Source organism: Drosophila navojoa, chromosome 5, assembly GCF_054131105.1.
Source record: "Drosophila navojoa isolate 15081-1374.11 chromosome 5, UAZ_NAV_1.0, whole genome shotgun sequence".
Lineage (NCBI taxonomy): Eukaryota > Metazoa > Arthropoda > Insecta > Diptera > Drosophilidae > Drosophila > Drosophila navojoa.
The window spans coordinates 208063-225734 of record NC_142893.1 but is presented as its reverse complement, the minus strand read 5'-3'; the positions used below and the strand labels follow the sequence as shown (position 1 = coordinate 225734).

The 17672-nt window shown below is 42.8% G+C and overlaps 2 protein-coding genes across 4 annotated transcripts; one reads left to right on the top strand and one right to left on the bottom strand.

Annotated features, from left to right (window-relative positions):
• Nucleotides 1-130: 130 nt before the first annotated feature.
• Nucleotides 131-17669, bottom strand: fdl (beta acetylhexosaminidase fused lobes). 3 transcript variants are annotated; one of them, XM_018106440.3, is made up of 6 exons: nt 17296-17669; nt 3153-3335; nt 2566-3086; nt 1754-2489; nt 1373-1691; nt 131-1312 (listed from the first exon to the last, which is right to left on the bottom strand). In XM_018106440.3, exons 2-6 carry the CDS (start codon nt 3314-3316, stop codon nt 1058-1060), a joined length of 1995 nt encoding a protein of 664 aa, XP_017961929.1. In that variant the 5' UTR covers nt 3317-3335; nt 17296-17669; the 3' UTR covers nt 131-1057. The 3 variants fall into 3 exon arrangements, with proteins under 3 accessions (XP_017961929.1, XP_089117123.1, XP_089117122.1); XM_089260997.1 differs by lacking the exon at nt 17296-17669 and adding an exon at nt 15613-15815; XM_089260996.1 differs by lacking the exon at nt 17296-17669 and adding an exon at nt 3923-4032.
• Nucleotides 8926-14038, top strand: s-cup (spermiogenesis-related protein stanley-cup). Its single transcript, XM_018106443.3, has 3 exons — nt 8926-9722; nt 11722-11872; nt 12587-14038. Exons 1-3 carry the CDS (start codon nt 9295-9297, stop codon nt 13784-13786), a joined length of 1779 nt encoding a protein of 592 aa, XP_017961932.2. The 5' UTR covers nt 8926-9294; the 3' UTR covers nt 13787-14038.
• Nucleotides 17670-17672: the final 3 nt, after the last annotated feature.

The following is a 17672-nucleotide window of genomic DNA, read 5'->3' as shown; positions in this document are numbered from 1 at the left end:
TAAATATGATTACATATACTTTATGTGTGTTTCTGTGTGTATTAACCCTAGGCTTTTCTTTTCTTTTTATACCCTGAACCCATTGAAAATGGGAAATCAGGTGTTTTGTTTTAATTTTTATAATTTGTCATTTTTGTTTTTTGTCCGTTTCCTATTTATTTAGTTTTCCATAAGGTCACATTGTTTGTATCACTGATAATGTAATTTAAAATAATCCTATTACGAAATGAAACATAAAACAATTTGCTGTCACACAATATCATGTATACGTATGTCTGTATATATGTATACTAGTCATATTCTTTCCTTGTTTTTGTTGTTGTTGTCTTGCTTTTCATGTTTGCGAATAAAGCTTTTAAAATATCAAAATTTGTTCTTGTTCATGAGATTAACGTTGTTGTCTAAGCTAAGAATGCCTTACTAAGTATTTACTGTATATACCTGTTGTGTGCATCTGAGTGTATGAAATCTACGAATTCCCTATATATGTATATTAGCTAAAAACTATCACTGTCTCACTTACCAAATATTCTTACTTAATTGCCAAAACATTAAAAGAAACAAAAAACTAAAAAAAAAAACTAATTATGCTTTCATTTGGGTCTTAATGTATGTCTGAAAGAGACAGTGCTGGCATCTACCTTTAGTAAAAACAGGACAGATGTACACAAAAAGAGTCAATACAAATCGTAATCAACAATTTGTTTCCCTGTCAATTGAATACTCATAATATCAATTTTAAAGAGTATGTCCTATAAAGACCAGATGACAGCACTGGCATGTGAGTATGTGTGTGTGCGTATGATTCGAGAGAGGTCAACTTAAATGTAACTATATCGAAATTAAATTCGTGATTACGTATGGCTGTTGGAGCCAGAAACCACTTGGTCGCATAATGTCTTTGAAAAGAGTCGCCTCCTTAGCCTACTTCGCTTCTTAAAGCATTGGTTTAGTGGACGCTTATTATGTAATGTAATAATAAAAATAACAATTACACTATCAACTAATTAACGCACAGAGTGGGGGAGAGGGGGCACCTTTTCATTTACATAATATATCAAATGCACTCGCCGGGATTCTGCGCGCAGTACTTGGGAAACAGCGCCTCGGCTTTGATGCCCAACTCAACAAGGCGATTTCTAAACACTGATATTCGTCGAAACACTTCTGGGGGCACAACATCAAAGTCATGATCATCATTAGGATCTGACCACAGACGTTCGGCCAGGGCAGCAACGCGAGGCCACAATCGATTATCTAGTTGACCCTCGTCCACTTGCTCGGTCCATAAGCATGCCTCGCCACCCAGCACCTAAGACAATCATTTGTTATCTAAATTCTTTGCAAATGGACCACTAGTCATCTATTATACCTGCTTCCGGCGCTTCTTATCCAGACGCATTCGCTCCCAAGGCCGGTGCTTATAAACGTTTTGCCAAGTGCGATAAGGCGAGCATGCGGCATCGCCAGTAGCTCGCCAGCTGCCAAAGCCGCAATCCAAATACCAAGCATCCACGTGCGAAAATATAACATTGTATCCGTTGTCCAGCAGATCATAGTTCTCCTGCCAAGTGCTGCCACCCCACACCTGAACTACGAATTGACTATTTGGAAGACACTTGGTGTTTGTGAGCGCACTTGACCACACAACCACATGCTTGGGCGCAACATTTCCATTGGCCACTTTTAATCTGTGTCGGATCAAAATCAAAATTAACAATTAACATGGCTAAACGGGTTCCACGTGGCTCACCTAGCATTCGATTGTAGCATGAAGTCGCACCAGAGGCCGCGTAGATCCGTGTCATTGAAGTACTGGGCCCAGCAATCGAGATTCACCTCATCGCCGCCCAGGTGAAAAATGTCTGTGGGCCCCGTTAGCTGCAGAAACTCTTCGTACAGGCGCTGTAGTATGAGGTAGGTGTGGTTATTCTTCGGGTTTAGTTGACCGCACGGCGGTTCACCGCAATAAAAGCTCCATGGCTGCTGATTAATGCATAGCGACAGTTCACCAAGGCCCCGCTTCGATCCCCAGTCCCAACCGTTTCCCGCATGCGCAGGTGCATCAATTTCGAGGAGCACCTGCACGCCAAAAATTTTGGCATACTCGTTGACCTCGCGCACGTCTTGCTCGCTGTACGTTTCACTGTCCGAGTAGGCGCCGTGCTCAGCCAGCTCCGGATAATGTCGCGAAATATATGGAAAGCTTTGAGCATCCGTTATGTGCCAATGAAAGCGATTCAGCTTTGCCAAGCCCATTGCTGCAATGGTGCGTTTAATGGCATCCACGGAAAAGAAGTGCCGAGAGGTGTCCAGCATTAGGCCGCGATAGCGAAACTTGGGCGCATCATTGATCAAGGAGCTGGCATAGGTGCACAGCAATCGCTCCTCATCGTCATACCAAATCAGCTGCTGCAGCGTGGCCAGTCCGTGACGTGCGCCAAAAAATGACTTAGCGCTGATGTGCACAGTCAAACGTCGATGCTCAACTGCCAGCGGAAAGAGATAGACAAAGGGTTAACAAGGATCTTACAGTAAATGATTCTAGTTATTAGCCTTGCTTACAGCTTGTCGTTAGTTCATAGCTCTCATCATTGTCAAGATTGAAGTCAAGCTCGCCTGACTCATGCACCGAGAGCTTTACATGCAGACTATCCAAATCGCCAGATCGGTGTGAGCCAAAGGTAGAGCTAAAAAGTCCGCCAGCTAGCGGCGATTCAGCACCGTCTGTGGATTTGGAAGCTGGCTCGCTGACAGAGAGCATCTCCTCTGCATGAGGCGGTGCGTATTCCAGTTGCTGTATTTGCCGCAGTTGCCTAACAAGTACATCAAAGGCCAACTTGAGGCGCTTGCGTACTTCGCGATGCGGCGTATCCAACCGCAGCTGCACATCCTCCACGGAGAAGCGCAGCGTATGACCGCTGACCAGCGACTTGGAGGTGGGATGTGGCCAAATGTTAATATCTCCACAGGTCATTGAGCAGCTGATGAAGGAGACACGCTTCACGTTGGCTCCGTTCTTGTTATAATTAACGCGCACACATCTGTCATTGTCGCACTTATACGTCCATGACTTTTCATAAGGTCTAGGAAAAGAGAAGAAACTCGTTTAGTTTATTTGAATTGGAATGAGCTGAGATTGCTATACTAACATGGGAGCCGAGCTGCGATCCTTCTGGATGTGTGGACGCAGCTGTGCTTCACTGTAGGACTGTGTCTTAATCACGCCCTGATTCCAGTACAGCACTGTCAGAATGAAAACGGCTCCTGAGAGTAGCAGCAGCAAGGCACGGCGTAGGGAGACGGCCAGTGACATCTTAAACAGATAACGTAGGCTATAAAACAGAAACCAAAGCATTTGCAAAATATTTAGTAAACGGCATGTGGAAATTCAATGTTAATCGGCAAAAAACAAGTTCTAGTCCATTGTATTCGACAGCAACTAAAAAGTTCAAAATAGACGAATATTCAACACCATCAACTTAATACTACATGTCATCCTTCTCATCATCGTGCAATCAAGAGCCTGCACCACAAGTAAGCCGCAGCAAAAAATCAAGGAACACATCGAATTCTAATTAACGCTAGTAAATTGGCTGATGGCACTAAACTGAACTGGGCTTAACAATCAATAAAATCAAAGGAAACCCCTTCTGCGGGTCACTCCCTTCTCGCTGGAGTAAACTTGTTAGCTTTGGCTTTTACGACACATAAAGCCCATGGGCAAATTGTTTGTCTTTCATATATAGCATCTGGCACGCAATGCATGGCACCAGAGCACCACAGCTCGCTTTCAGGTTCAATTTTCCATTTTGGGTTTACTGTTTGTCTGTGCCACATAATGGCGAATGAAAAACGGTTATAAAATATCCCAAACTGAGAAAATAGGTCTCGGCATATACATTTCGAGAGTTATAGTTACCCTGAACTAATGTGACTGAGCGGAAAGTGACATTTCTTTCGTTGCATGGCCAAGAACGAACACTGTTTCAGAGATGCAACTATATAGCACATTATCGTCTACACATTTATTGAAATACGAATGTGATGAAGTTTTAAGCAGAGACAGCCTTCGTCAGTGGCAATGTGTTGGTTGGCTCCTATTTCAGCTATTAAAGCCAAATCTTAAGTACTATCTAAACTTCTTTCAAATAATATTTTGTAGGTATTGAAAACAGTTAAGAATACATACGAGCCCAAACCACTATTAATTCGAACAGCATGTTTTTTTTGCAGTGCGCAATGTTTAACACACTATATTGTCAATACTACTAAAGATAACACATACCAATGCATTTCGTCTTAAAGATAATTGTATTCTCTCCATGCTGAAAAAAATAATGCTCTCTTTCCAACAACAACAAAAATATGAGTAATTTACTAAAACGGTATACTTAAGAGATAAGAAAAATTTACCACTATTAATTCGAACGCTGCGTAATGTGATTTACTATCATACTCAAAACAATAATTTAATTAATATTAGAATTGTGTAACGTCGCCCTTGGCCTGAATTACACATTTAACTCGTTTTGGCATTGATTTTAACAAAGTTTTGCAATGCTCTTGAGAAATTGAGTCCCACATCTCTTGCAACTTGATTATCAAGTCAGCAATATTCCGTTGTGGCTCATTTCGAAGCTGGTTTTTCATTAGCCACCAAATATTTTCAATTGGGCTTAGATCTGGACTATTTGCTGGTCAATCTGAAACCTCCATTTGATTATATTGCAGCCAATTTTTGGTTCCCTTAGCTGTGTGCGATGATGCTCCGTCCTGCTGAAAAGTGAATTCACCGCAATCTGATAGTTTTGGTATTGATGGCAACAAACTATCTTGTAAAATATCAATATATTTTTCAGCATTGAGTGTCCCTTCAATGAAATGAAGTCTTCCTAATCCCTTGGCAGACATACATCCCCATACCATAGTGCTCGTAGGATACTTTGTTGTTCTATTAAGGCAGTCTTTAGATATGTTTCTGACTTTTTACGGATGACGGTTTTCTCGTATCGCCGACACTAACATCAAATTTAGCTTCATCGCTGAATATGATGGTATCCCATTGCCTTTGAGTCCAAGACATCCTTTCCCGAGCCTGAGTCTTCCTAATCCCTTGGCAGACATACATACATACCCATACCATAGTGCTCGCAGGAAACTTTGTTGTTCTTTTAAGGCAGTCTTTATGATATGTTTCTGACTTTTTACGGATGACGCGTTTTCTCGTATCGCCGACACTAACATCAAATTTAGCTTCATCGCTGAATATGATGGTATCCCATTGCCTTTGAGTCCAAGACATCCTTTCCCGAGCCCATTGCAAACGCTTCTTTTTGTGACGAAGCGTAAGCAAGGGGTTTTCCTTGGCCTACGAGTAAGATTACGAGTAAGTTATTGGGTACGATGCACAGCTAATAACAAAACATATTTTATAACAAGTAAGAAAGCTCTAGTCGAGACTGCTCCACTACGAGAGGTTTTTCATCGATAAAAAAGTATCGGAATGAGTTATCGTTTTTTAGTGCGCCCGATATATACGGACATTTTAAAAACAAGTTGAAGTCTCTAGCTCTTATATCTTCTGAAATCGCGTTCAAACATGCGGACAGACGGACGGACGGACAGGGCTAAATCGACTCAGCTCGTCGCCCTGATCAAGAATATATATACTTTGTGGGGTCTGCCACGCCTCCTTCTGCCTGTTACATACATTTCAACAAAACCATTATACCCTGATTTCCCATTTTCAATGGGTTCAGGGTATAAAAACCATATCCAATACTTTTTAATTGCAGTGGAGTCCACTCTCGGTGGACAGCTTTGCCAATTGTCTGCGACCACTCAGAAGCCAAATTTCTTAAAGATTGGCGACGATCAGCCTTAACAATTTTGGCCAGTTGTTCGGCCTCTATTCGCAATGTTATTTTCAATATTCCCATTTTTTTTTTTTTTTTAATTTTTTTTCACCCTATGCATAGACGACTTAGACAAATTTAATTGCTTGCTTATCTCCGTGTCTTTCCAGATTTAAAATAATCTCTAATCAATACTCTGATTTCTTTACAAATTGGTTTACCACGCACCATCGTTGCTAAACTTTCACTGATCTGCAGCAATTCTAAAATTTTTTTGCATGCTGTATTGTGACATTATTTGCAGATCATAACTAGATAGTGATTCCGTTACATTAGATTCCGTTACATTAGTTGCTTTTGTTTTGCTCTTCTTGAGATTAAGGTAAGCCTACGCAGCGTTCGAATTAATAGTGGTAAATTTTTTCTTATCTCTTAAGTATACCGTTTTAGTAAATCACTCATATTTTTGTTGTTGTTCGAAAGAGAGCATTAATCATGAAGAGAATAAAATTCTCTTTAAGACGAAATGCATTGGTATGTGTTATCTTTATTAGTATTGACAATATAGTGTGTTAAACATTGCGCACTGCAAAAAAACATGCTGTTCGAATTAATAATGGTTTGGGCTCGTACACATGTTGGGGAAATTGAGATGACCCATTTGTATCCCATTAAGAAACTCCAATTAAGTAATTTAAATGTATTACCACCCCACGACACCTCGAACCTTGTTTGTGTTTACAAATCAAGTCAATATTGTTGTTGGGGGTATGGGTTAAAGTCTCCCAAAGACAAACACCAAACAATTTAGACCGCACGGCATGTTCAATACCAGGACCTTCGAGGCTTCGTGTCTGCTGTCTGATGACTGATGACTAATGACTAATGCCGCTGACACACTGAACGCACTGTGCGCAATTGCTGGATTCTCCAGTTGGCCAACAGCAAACTGGACACGCCCTTTCCTGCATGCTCACTGGGGCTACCCACTGAAATATTAGTTGTATTACTGCCACTGCGACTCTAAATACATAATATGCTATGCTATGGCTGGTCAATGAAAGGACTTCTGACCACGTGCCACAGAGCTTAAGGTTTCTGTGTAGCCTCTCGATAGCGAGTGTCAAGCACTCACAGGTAGGGAAAACGTGCTACAGCACATGGAAGCACGTGGAATGCGGAGCGTGGAGTGTGCTAAATTCATAAAGTGCACCTTTTTTTGGGGGAATCGTCGGCATTACGTCTGATGGTCTGTGCATAATTAATAAAGAGACATACATCGTTAATGCATATGAAAGAAGAAAGGCAATCGGTGGCTGCCTCATTAGCTGTCTCTAGTGCTGCTGATTTACCCTTTTTTCTGAGCAGATCTCAGCATTTGTTAACTTCTGCAGCCCAGCTTGAATGGGGACAGGGATACGGAACTATTACTCAAAGACTAATTGTAACTTAATTCCAGAGCCACGAAAGCAAACCATACAATCGAGCACAGCTAGCTGCGACCTGTGCTTGGGTCACCTGCTTACCTGCAGCGCGTGCGCAGTGATGAGCTTAGTGACCAAAAACGCCGAAAACTATCCATCATCAAAATATGCTGGCGCTAATGGAGACGCGCCTCATCTGTGGCTGCGACTCACAGACGAATCGCCTGTTGAAGGGCTCCTCGAAAGCTGCAGCGACAACTATAACAGCAGCAGCTGCTGCTACTTATGTTATATTGTTTTGTGCTAGCTCTTTCAGCACAGATCTATATTTAAACGGCCTAATATGGCGCACAGAACTAAGCAGAGTATGCGAAACCTTTGCGCTATTCACGGCCACCGACACCGACAACGGCGTCCTCCTAGTGGACGTGCGACTGTCGAGGTGTAGGTAACTGCGACTGAGCGCGACTCTGAACGGATTTTCAGCTCTTCAAGTTTTTACTGGATGGGTTGGTGGGCTCAGCTCAGCGCTGGTCCCAAAAATGGCGTGCATATATATAGTATTTACATATGTTCTTGAACCACCTGCCAGCTGCTGGACGCATTTACAGTGGCGGGCAACAATATTGAGAGCGAACTCTGAGAACTCTGATGCATACTTGATCCAACCTCATATAGTAAATTATGTTCAAATAAACTAACAAAATTCACACATTTTGTATAACAAATATTATCCATACGCTCATGTCAATCCCAATGCGCAGTCTATAAACTGTTGCATACTGCATTGTCGTTCTTTGTATAATAATATAAATATAATTAAAAGTTTTTTTGGCATTGCAAATATTACGCATACGCACTATACTCAATATGTACTGCACCGACTGTTGCTCAGAGTCGCGTTATTATTTATGGTCGCATGCCGTGAAAAACGACAGTTGGCGACAAGTGTTGTGCAAATGGCATGCACGGTTGCCACAACAACAAAAACATCAACAACAACAGCAACAGCATTAGCAGCAGCAACAACAATCGCACACACAACAAAGGCAGTTGGCGCTCAATTTGATGTGAAACGTGCAGGAACCACACACAGACATACACACCCACACACATATGTATATACTTGTATATAATAGACGAAGGCGAACATACAAAGAGGAAGCTCAATACGAATAACTGTGTTTTTGGCCTCCATTATTACCGTTGAAAAGGGAAAGGCAGCCTGCAAAGCAACAGCAAAATGGCGGCACGAATTGTAACAGGCGCGCAGTGTCAGCAGTAGCAGCAACAGTAGCAGCAGAAATAACGGCATAAACGAAGTCGTTGCTGCTGCTGCTAGCCGAAGGCAAGCCACCCGAAGCAGCTTCGTAGTCGGTTGCCTAACAACTTCGTCGTGGCGCACAACAGAAGGAAGGATAAGCCAAGTCAGCCTGGCCACGCATCCAACCAGCCAAGCAGTCAGCCTGCCTGGCTGCCAGCTAGTCAGCAAGCCAAGCCGGGACTCAGTTGCAACAGCGCAACGCATTTGCCAAGACGCACACAGAACGCGCCGCGGCGCAGCTCGCACGGAACGCGAACATTCAACGACCATAGAAATAGTAACACTTGTATAAATTGTTTTTGCTATTATTTTTGTTGTTGTTGTTGGTGTTATTGTTGTTGGCAGGTGGCCTGGCTACCTTGGCCATCGATCGCACCTTTCTAGTGCGCGCTACCTCGCGTTTGTTCGCGTGCCGGGCTGACGTACATAACGTATACGAGGATAACACTTAGTAGGCAGGGCCGTTGTCCTTGGTATTTCAGTCTAGCGCTTGCAGCGTTAGCCAACGGTAATACCTGCGTGTGCCACAATTAAAAGGCCTGCACAGGTGTGCTGAGTCTGTCACGGTGTGTGTCTATGTATGTGTGTGCGTGTCAATGTGTGTTGGTGAATTCGTGCTTTGGGCATTTTAATACGCGCCTTGGCTAATTGTTATGCAATCGTCTCTAGCCTTAAGACCTAGTGAGAAATGTCTTTGAAGCGTTATGCAATAATCGCGGCGGTCAGTCAGCACCAGCACCAACGGCAGCAGCAGCAGCAGCATCAGCACCAGCAACTACAACTGCAACAACAGCTAAACAATGCAACAGTCATGTCAACAGCAACATCAACAGCGACAACGACAGAGGCAACGGGAGGAGAATCAACAATAACTACAACATCTTTGCCCACGAGCGAGGAAGAGGAGCTGCTGCACTCGCAGGAGCTCGCCAGCAGCTCCTCGATAACGACGTACTACAATGGCGGCATGGGTCTCTATAATCAACAGCGTGGCATTGGAGCTGGCATATCGCTGCTCAACGGCGCCGCTGGCTCTGGGAGCGGAAGTAGCACGGGCAGCGGTTCACAGAGCTACGCTCACGTTGTCAATGGCAGCGTGAATCTCCTGCTTGGCGGGTAAGTGGGGCAGCGTCAGTCAATGGCAATGCCAATGCTGCATTATTCACATCAAATTATTCATCTATGGCACAGTTTGCCATGGCAGCCTGACAGCCACATTTCAACATTAATTAATAAAACGCCGAAGCCCCGACTTTAAACAGGATCATGTTCGATAGAGATGAGTGAAAGTGCTACTGAGTTGAGCCACAGTGGATGGCAGAAATTAGCCACATTTCAACATTAATTAATAAAACGCCGAAGCCCCGACTTTAAACAGGATCATGTTCGATAGAGATGAGTGAAAGTGCTACTGAGTTGAGCCACAGTGGATGGCAGAAATTAGCTGAATACATGTACTATAAAATGAAATGAAATGAAATGGCTTTTTGTAATATATCTAATTGTTCATTATGCTAAACATTCTCTGTATATGAATACTTCATCCTCTCTCAGCTACGAATTCGGCTCCATAGATCATGTAGAAAATGGTTATCCTTATGATTTATGGGACATCTGCAAATTAATACCATAAAACATTCATGCAGCTCTGCAGAGCAACCTCAAGATATTGCGAGGGCTGCTTTTCCCTTCCCACTCCACGCTGGGCACTGACAAAGTAATCATATTCATAATTGGTCCCCTTTTCGTTGTCAGGGAGTGACGTCCGCTTATTTAAATTAATATATCCCTCCTCTTCTTTCTTTTATTGTAACACTAACTCAGATCGGCGTGAGGCCCGATGGAGTGGGTTGAGTAAAAATAAATACTAAAGCGACAACAGCAAACTTTTGATGTCTGCAAACGGCGTACGCTCCGATGACCGTAACTTTATTTTAACTACTTTTTTACACACTTCATCCTCGGTCACGAAGAAAGAAGAGTATATCAGTTTTAAGCCATCAAATCCACAAATAGGGGCGTTTTTAGATTTTCATATACTAAACCAATTGTTGTAGATTAAGATCTAGAGCCAGCAAGCTTTACAGTTGGATCGATCTCATATATAAATTCTCCTGATAGATTCTATGATTCGCGCGGACCTCTAGTGAGTATTCTGCAGTCGATAGGGCTAGACTTTGACGTTTACTACTTATCGATTGTCTGGGAGCATGTCAATAAAATTTAACAAAAATAAAAGCTACACATGCCGATGATAGCTGCTCCTCCCCCTCCTCCTCCTCCACTAAAACTATCGAACGCTTTTTGGGGCCTTTAATGAACGGTTGACATGCGAAAATTGCGTGAGGCGCAGCGGAAAATGAGCAGGGGCTGAGAGAACGAACGAATGAACGAAAGTAAGAGGGGAAAGGTAGCACAAGCACGTCAGAGGACAAAGGGCATTATATTGTGTTTAAAGTGGATTAAGTGACATCATTGATTTGTGTAATGTGTAACAGATTTCAGAGACAGATTAACGAGGTTACTGTGCTGCAGAACTTGTCGCTATCTAGGTTACACAGGCGACTTCAAGAATGCTTTGATAACAAGAAAACCGTTTCTACCCATACCTATATAAATACATTTTCACATCAGTCACATATATGCAATACAGTTGTGGAATGCCTCTTGCTTGCTTTCTATTTGTGGCAAGATGGCATAATTCAACGCGTGAACAATGTGTTGAATAACATTTTGTTTTTGGCAATTATTTAATCTATTTGTAAGCCAATATTGTCGAAATGCCTCCGGGGCGAACACACAAGCCCACAAAATGCTGTAATTCACAATCGATATATGGTTAGCTGTTCGGCAGTCCGCATCAACAAAAGCCACAGCGAATGGCCGCTGTACTCGGGAATACAATGCACACATACACACCCCTATGTATGTATGTATAATACATGGTTGTTAGCAAAGCGTTGTCGACCAAGTTTATGGCTAACATATTCATTTTGGGAAAATTTTGCTCTATTCCTTACAATAGTTCAAGTCCTTAATTTGACTCAACTCGGTGAAATATTTATCTTTCTTTACATGTGACATTATTGTTGCTTGCCTTCTCTATTTTTTGTAGGTCCATGCTTTGCCTGGTGACGACAATTTTGTGTGTTGTCTGTTATTGTTGCCATCGCAATATTAAAAAGCGCACAGAGGCCGCCTACAGGCAGCAGCAACATCAGTGGCTGGAAAACGATCCCAATATGGAAATATACAGCGTTGAACAGGTAAGAATATATATTAAATAATATAGGCTTGGCACTTTCAATATCTTTCTCTCTCTCTCTCAGTTCAATATGAACAAGCATTTCAGCAATGAATAACAAAAAGGGAGTTAGGCAGATACAAAGAGAGAGAGAGAGAGAGAAAATGTGTACTCTAAGCACTTGTGTTTCGTGTTTTTAATTAATTTCTCAATTGATTGAGCAACCGCAACCAGGAGCTAAACAATTTAAATTCGATTCTTTAGTCTTAGCCGCCACACTCAACTCTTATCGAGGACGTTGGTAATGAATATTAATGCAAAGTATTTAACAAACACTACGAGGACGGGAAAAAATCAGAGGGAAATAAATAAATAACAACCAAGGGCCAGTCTGAAATGGACATTCGACTCCACCTTACGGTGTAGCAAACTCTTAATAAACTGTTGGCCTCTGTGTAGGCCACTTTTATTTAGCCGGTCTCAGTGCTTAGATTGTTGTTTGTTGGCCCTGTGGGAAAACGCGCTGGCGCCGACGTCGGCAGCAGAGCGTAAATCAACGTTAGTCCGGTCCATGTCACACAGAGTTGTCAACGGGCGTAAGCGGATGCAGTCCTGGACTGGAAGCTCCACAAATAAATCCATTTATAATTTGTGCAATATCAACTTTTTTATTTGGAGCCCCTTGAAAGAACCCTTTCTTTTTTTTAATAAGTATCTCCTTCTTCTTCTGTTTAAGTGCTATGAAACGTCGGGCCTCTTCTTGGGTGACTCAACTGACGGTTTGGCCACGCTGCCAGCTTTGCACCATGAGCCTCCGCCGTCGTACGACGCAGTCGTGCTGCACGAACAGCAGCTGTTGCAGCAGCAGCAGCAACAGCTCGAAGAACAGCAGCTCCAACTGCAGCAACAGCAGCTGATGCTGCAGCGCGTATCACCGCCGCCCGGCTACCGCTCCACCCTGGACATAAGCAGCGCGCTGCAAGGAATAGAAATATCAAACACCGATGCAATGGCGGGCAGCAGCAGCAGCAGCTGCAGCAACACCAATGCAGCAGCTGCTGGAGCAGGATTAATAGCTGACAAGCAGCTGCAGCGCACCTTGAATGCGCAGTCTTGTTGCTCGCTGCAGCGCGCCGAGGTTGAGAACATGTGGAACGCAGCCGCGGCGGCCGTTGCAGCTCGCAATGGACACTGCCAGGAGTTGGACACATATAGGCCTATGCCTATATCGATGGACATACCGTCACCATCGCCGCCTTTGCCACTGGCGCTGCAGGCGCGCAAGAAAGCTCAGGCGGCCATGCGGCTCAACAGCTTTGGGCGGCGCTATTTGCAGTACACTCAGCACCAGCACCAGCATCAGCATCACCAGCAACAACAACAGCAACAGCACAGCCACTACAGACGCGGCTGTCCGCTGTGCGGGAAATTCCGCTACGCGGCTGAGGACGAGGCGTTGACGGCATCTGTCGAGAGTGTCTTGGAACAGTGTGATGCCAATGAGAATGTGGCAAGTACTCAACACCAGCAACACCAGCAACACCAGCAGCAGCAGCAGCAGCAGCAACAACAACCGCTGCAACCCGCCATCGAAAATCCCAATCAAATTGATGCTGATGCGGCAAATGGAAATGTGGTGGACAGCACAACTAAAGCTGCATCAGCAACTGTTGCTGACATAGACATGGACATAGACGAAAATGACAATGCAGCTGCGACGTCAGCAACAGCCGCACCAACAGCGACATCAACAACGGCAACAGCAGGAGCAGCAGCAGAATCTTCAGAAAAATCAGATGTAGATGCTGCTGACCTGGATATCAACAACATCAATGAGAATGGCTTCATCAGCCTGGACATGAGCAAAATCATTGACATATCGGGCCTGCCCACATACGAGGGCGCGCTGAAGCTCGAATCCAGTGGCTATGTGTAAACAGTTTCCAGTTCTCGGTTCCCACAGTAAAGTTTACACTGCAGAATAACGAAATGATATCACACATGTGCTTTATTTTATAAGATAATATGGAGCGGATGCCCAGAACACGTTTAGCTGTATTTAGTGAATTTCTTAATTTATCATAACAACAATCCTAACGAACTGTTCTGAAGTTCTTCTTAGTTTCAATCATGATCTCGAATTGCGCGACTTTTGTGTCTGTCCCAGAAAACCAAAATGGTTCCTTTTTAGCACACACACATATACATACTAGTACATTAATATTAATATACACACCAATGTAACGCTAGACAGTAGCCTCAAGCGAACATATCCGAGCAGCAAAAGGTTGCAGAAATATCAATAAAAATGTACTTGAACGAATTTAGCCCAATCGAACCTTTTGACAGAACCTTAACCGCAATACTGTTGCTTTCACGCCCATCAAGTTTAATCTGATTGATTTCGCATTAAATATAACGAATGAGTACACCAAGAGTGACATAACGCCTAACAAGCAAAAGGCCAGGGCATTACGGTTAACCGTGAAGTGAAAAGCGCCCTCATACGTTAAAATACCTGTGCAGGTAGTTCTAAGGGGCTAAGGCTAAGGGGCACACGACACGACAGTGATGCCAAAATGGCCTTTTTACAATTTAGCCTTTCATTTATATATACAAGCTGGGTCGACCTAGCCATCTTAGTCTGATCTTACGGAGATACATATCTCTTTTTAAATATTATGAAATAACAGCTGATTAAACTTGAATGTTTACCTTGTTAAACATAACTGGAAGTCTAGTAGAATTCAGATAAATATTAATATATCCAATTAGCATGAATCTGAAAACAAATACCGTTTACACAGAACAGCGAGTAAATTGACTCTGCGCAATGTCTGCTTAGCTGTTTTTTAAAGCTCTACCAAAAATGATTTATCCGTTTTTGTTTTTGGACAGGTAATGAGTATCATAGACTCAGTAGTACCCGATTGTTACGTTCTTACTTGTTTTAAGTGCCTTTTGTCTCGTTTTTCGGTCCCGTTTTTACGATAAGCAGTTGCTAGCACTGGCACACCCACACACACCTCGCACACCCTCAGACACATGTTTTCGGTTTACCTCGTTTTGTTTGGCTCTTGGGGGTAATAAAGAAAATTATGGCTGCAAGCAAATCGCACGTAATACAAAGCCAAGGCTCAAATGTAGAGCTTGGAGCAAATTCAGCCTATTTTGCTCTAAAATTGATAACAAGATACTAGCTAGACACTCGCTATAGTTATTACTATCGTTAATATTATTAGTATTATTTTTGTCGGACTGGCCACTTAGATAACTCAGCTGCCTACTGTAAGGAACTCACCCAGAAGTATAGTCAGTAAAAACAGTGGCCGTGTAATCCAGCGTGTCATAAATGCAATTTGAGACAAAATGTTAAGAGGCTAGAGTTCTGGAATTCAATTTCTCTTAGCAGAATCAGAAGTGGATAGATTAAAGTCATTTCGTGATTGTTTCGCTCATTACGCACGCGAAAGACTAAAAATAGTTTCAACCCAGACAGGCAGCGCCTCCAACCGCAGACGCGTATCTCCGTCTATATGGGCCATTCAATGTGCAGTATGGCTTATGATCTCATTACCCAATAACAAACAATGCTTCTGCTACCTCGGAAGGGGATTATTACCGGCTTACATGGCGTACATATGCGTGGCCCAATTGGCAAATTGCAAATGGCAAACGCCAGGAACAATTGCTCTTTAATTTTGTGTCTTATATTATCGACATTTTAATATTATTTAGTAAGACCTTCCTTCTAGCACATACCGTCGCAACAGCAGCATTTCGATCAGTGAATACACTTAAGAGTTACATGAACAAGTTCTTTGCTTCCATGCTGAAGGCGTGCACGAAATATTAAATTTTTTGTATTAATATATTTTTATCCCGAACGATGAAAACTTGTTGAAAATTCACACACAACATTCAGTTGGAACCCGCGTGGCTTATAATTGCAACTGAGAATGATGCGTTGCCTCGTTGTGGCACAACAAGTGAGGCATCCAAAGAGCCAGTCGCCGCTATTCAAATACAGACTACATCAGAGTGAGAGAGCGAGAGAGTAAAGAGAATGCGAGAGAGAGAAAGAGAGAGCGGGAACTGTGCTAAAAACCTGAGCTAGACAAAATAGAAAAATGTCGAGCCGTGTGACGACATGAGACGCTGCCCTGATGGGAGAAGAAGCGAGAGTGGCAGAGGGAGAGGGAGAGGAAGACAGAGCAGGCGCCGAGGGGTAGCCACAACTAATTGCGCAGCGGCATCGACATCGACAGCCATTTGACCCTTTGTCGTTGGGGTTGACTGTGCATTATTGTAGGCGGGGAGTGCAGAGGTGGCGCTTCCATTTATTAATAAGAATTAACTGGTGAACGAACGTATATAGTTGCATCCTTCGCCGCAGTCTCGTTTGAATTTTTTTATTGCACTCAATTTTTTAATCTAAAATATTATGAGCTAAAAAATATTAATGTTCACTTGGGAGTATGTACGTGTGCGTATGCGTCTGTGTGTGTGTGTCTGATTGAGACTCATCATACCCAACACCCCAATGGGTCCTGAGAGTGAAAACGGCACGTGCTTAAAAATAGCCAGTGGGGTTTCGTGGGAGCAAAGCAATGCGACAAATTAAGTGAGCAACTGAGTGAAAAAACAGAGAAAAGAACGTGTGCTTAACTGTGACGAAATATGGAGACCCTTGCCAATCATAGGTGGTCCCATTTCAGTACGACATTTACAAAAAGAAAACGATCTACTTCTGCACAGATAGATGTCCTATTAATGAACGAAACGGAAACATAATTGAAGGACACCATTTGGGATATGTTCAATTACTAATCTTATAGTGTATATCGATATTTAGATGTGTGAGAGTGAACTGATCAACTTTAAAATGACAACATTCCCATTTTTCAGTGTTCTAAGATTCAAGACTGATAATTAGAAGAGCTGAGCGAACTATAAGAGGTGCATATACATATATATGTAGTATGTGTATAGTATATAGATACATACACACATACATATACGTACATATATTAATAAATTGGCGCTGTTGATATACGAGGTTCGTCTGAAAAGTATTCGACATTTTCGAGTAGCAAACGGAAGCATGTTATCTAAAAGTCGAAAAACTTTAAAAAAAAAATCCGCCAGCTCAACAGTCGCTGAAACCACAGAAGATAAACAAGTGCGGGCATGTTTGTATTTCATATATTATTATGTATATAATAATATATATTCAGATGTATCTGTGTGTATAGGAGCTAGCGACAGGTATAGCTTTTGGTGACGCAAGTGCGCGAGCTACAGCAAACAGCAAACGACAAGCAACAAACAAAAACAAAATCGAAAGCAAATTTCAAATTGCCGAATGAGTTGAGGCCAGAGTTAGGCGAGAAAGGCGTAAACACTCTTGTAGACAGACAAAGTTAGAGCACTTTTTATACTGACCCACAGCTCAATTCGGAATGCTCTTCTCATGTCCTGATTTTGGTCTGTGGCACCGATGGAAAAGCTTCCCCGCTGAGCCACAATCTCCAAGTCGTGTTTTCTGTTTTTGTGGTTGGCTGCAGGCGATGGAGACAGCGCGACAGGTTAAGAGTGCGACGGCGGATGATTGGAGGAGGCTTCACTCACGGCGTTTTTATTCCTTGGTGGTGGTTTTGTGCGTTTACGTGAGGCTGCCACTGCATTGCATATTTCACATTCACATTTTAGTTGATTCTTATTTATTTACACAAATTTCGCAGTCCTCTGCGCTGAGCTCAATTTTACTAGCACTAACAGTTTTACTTTCAACTGTGGGCACTCTAAAATTTGTGTAATTG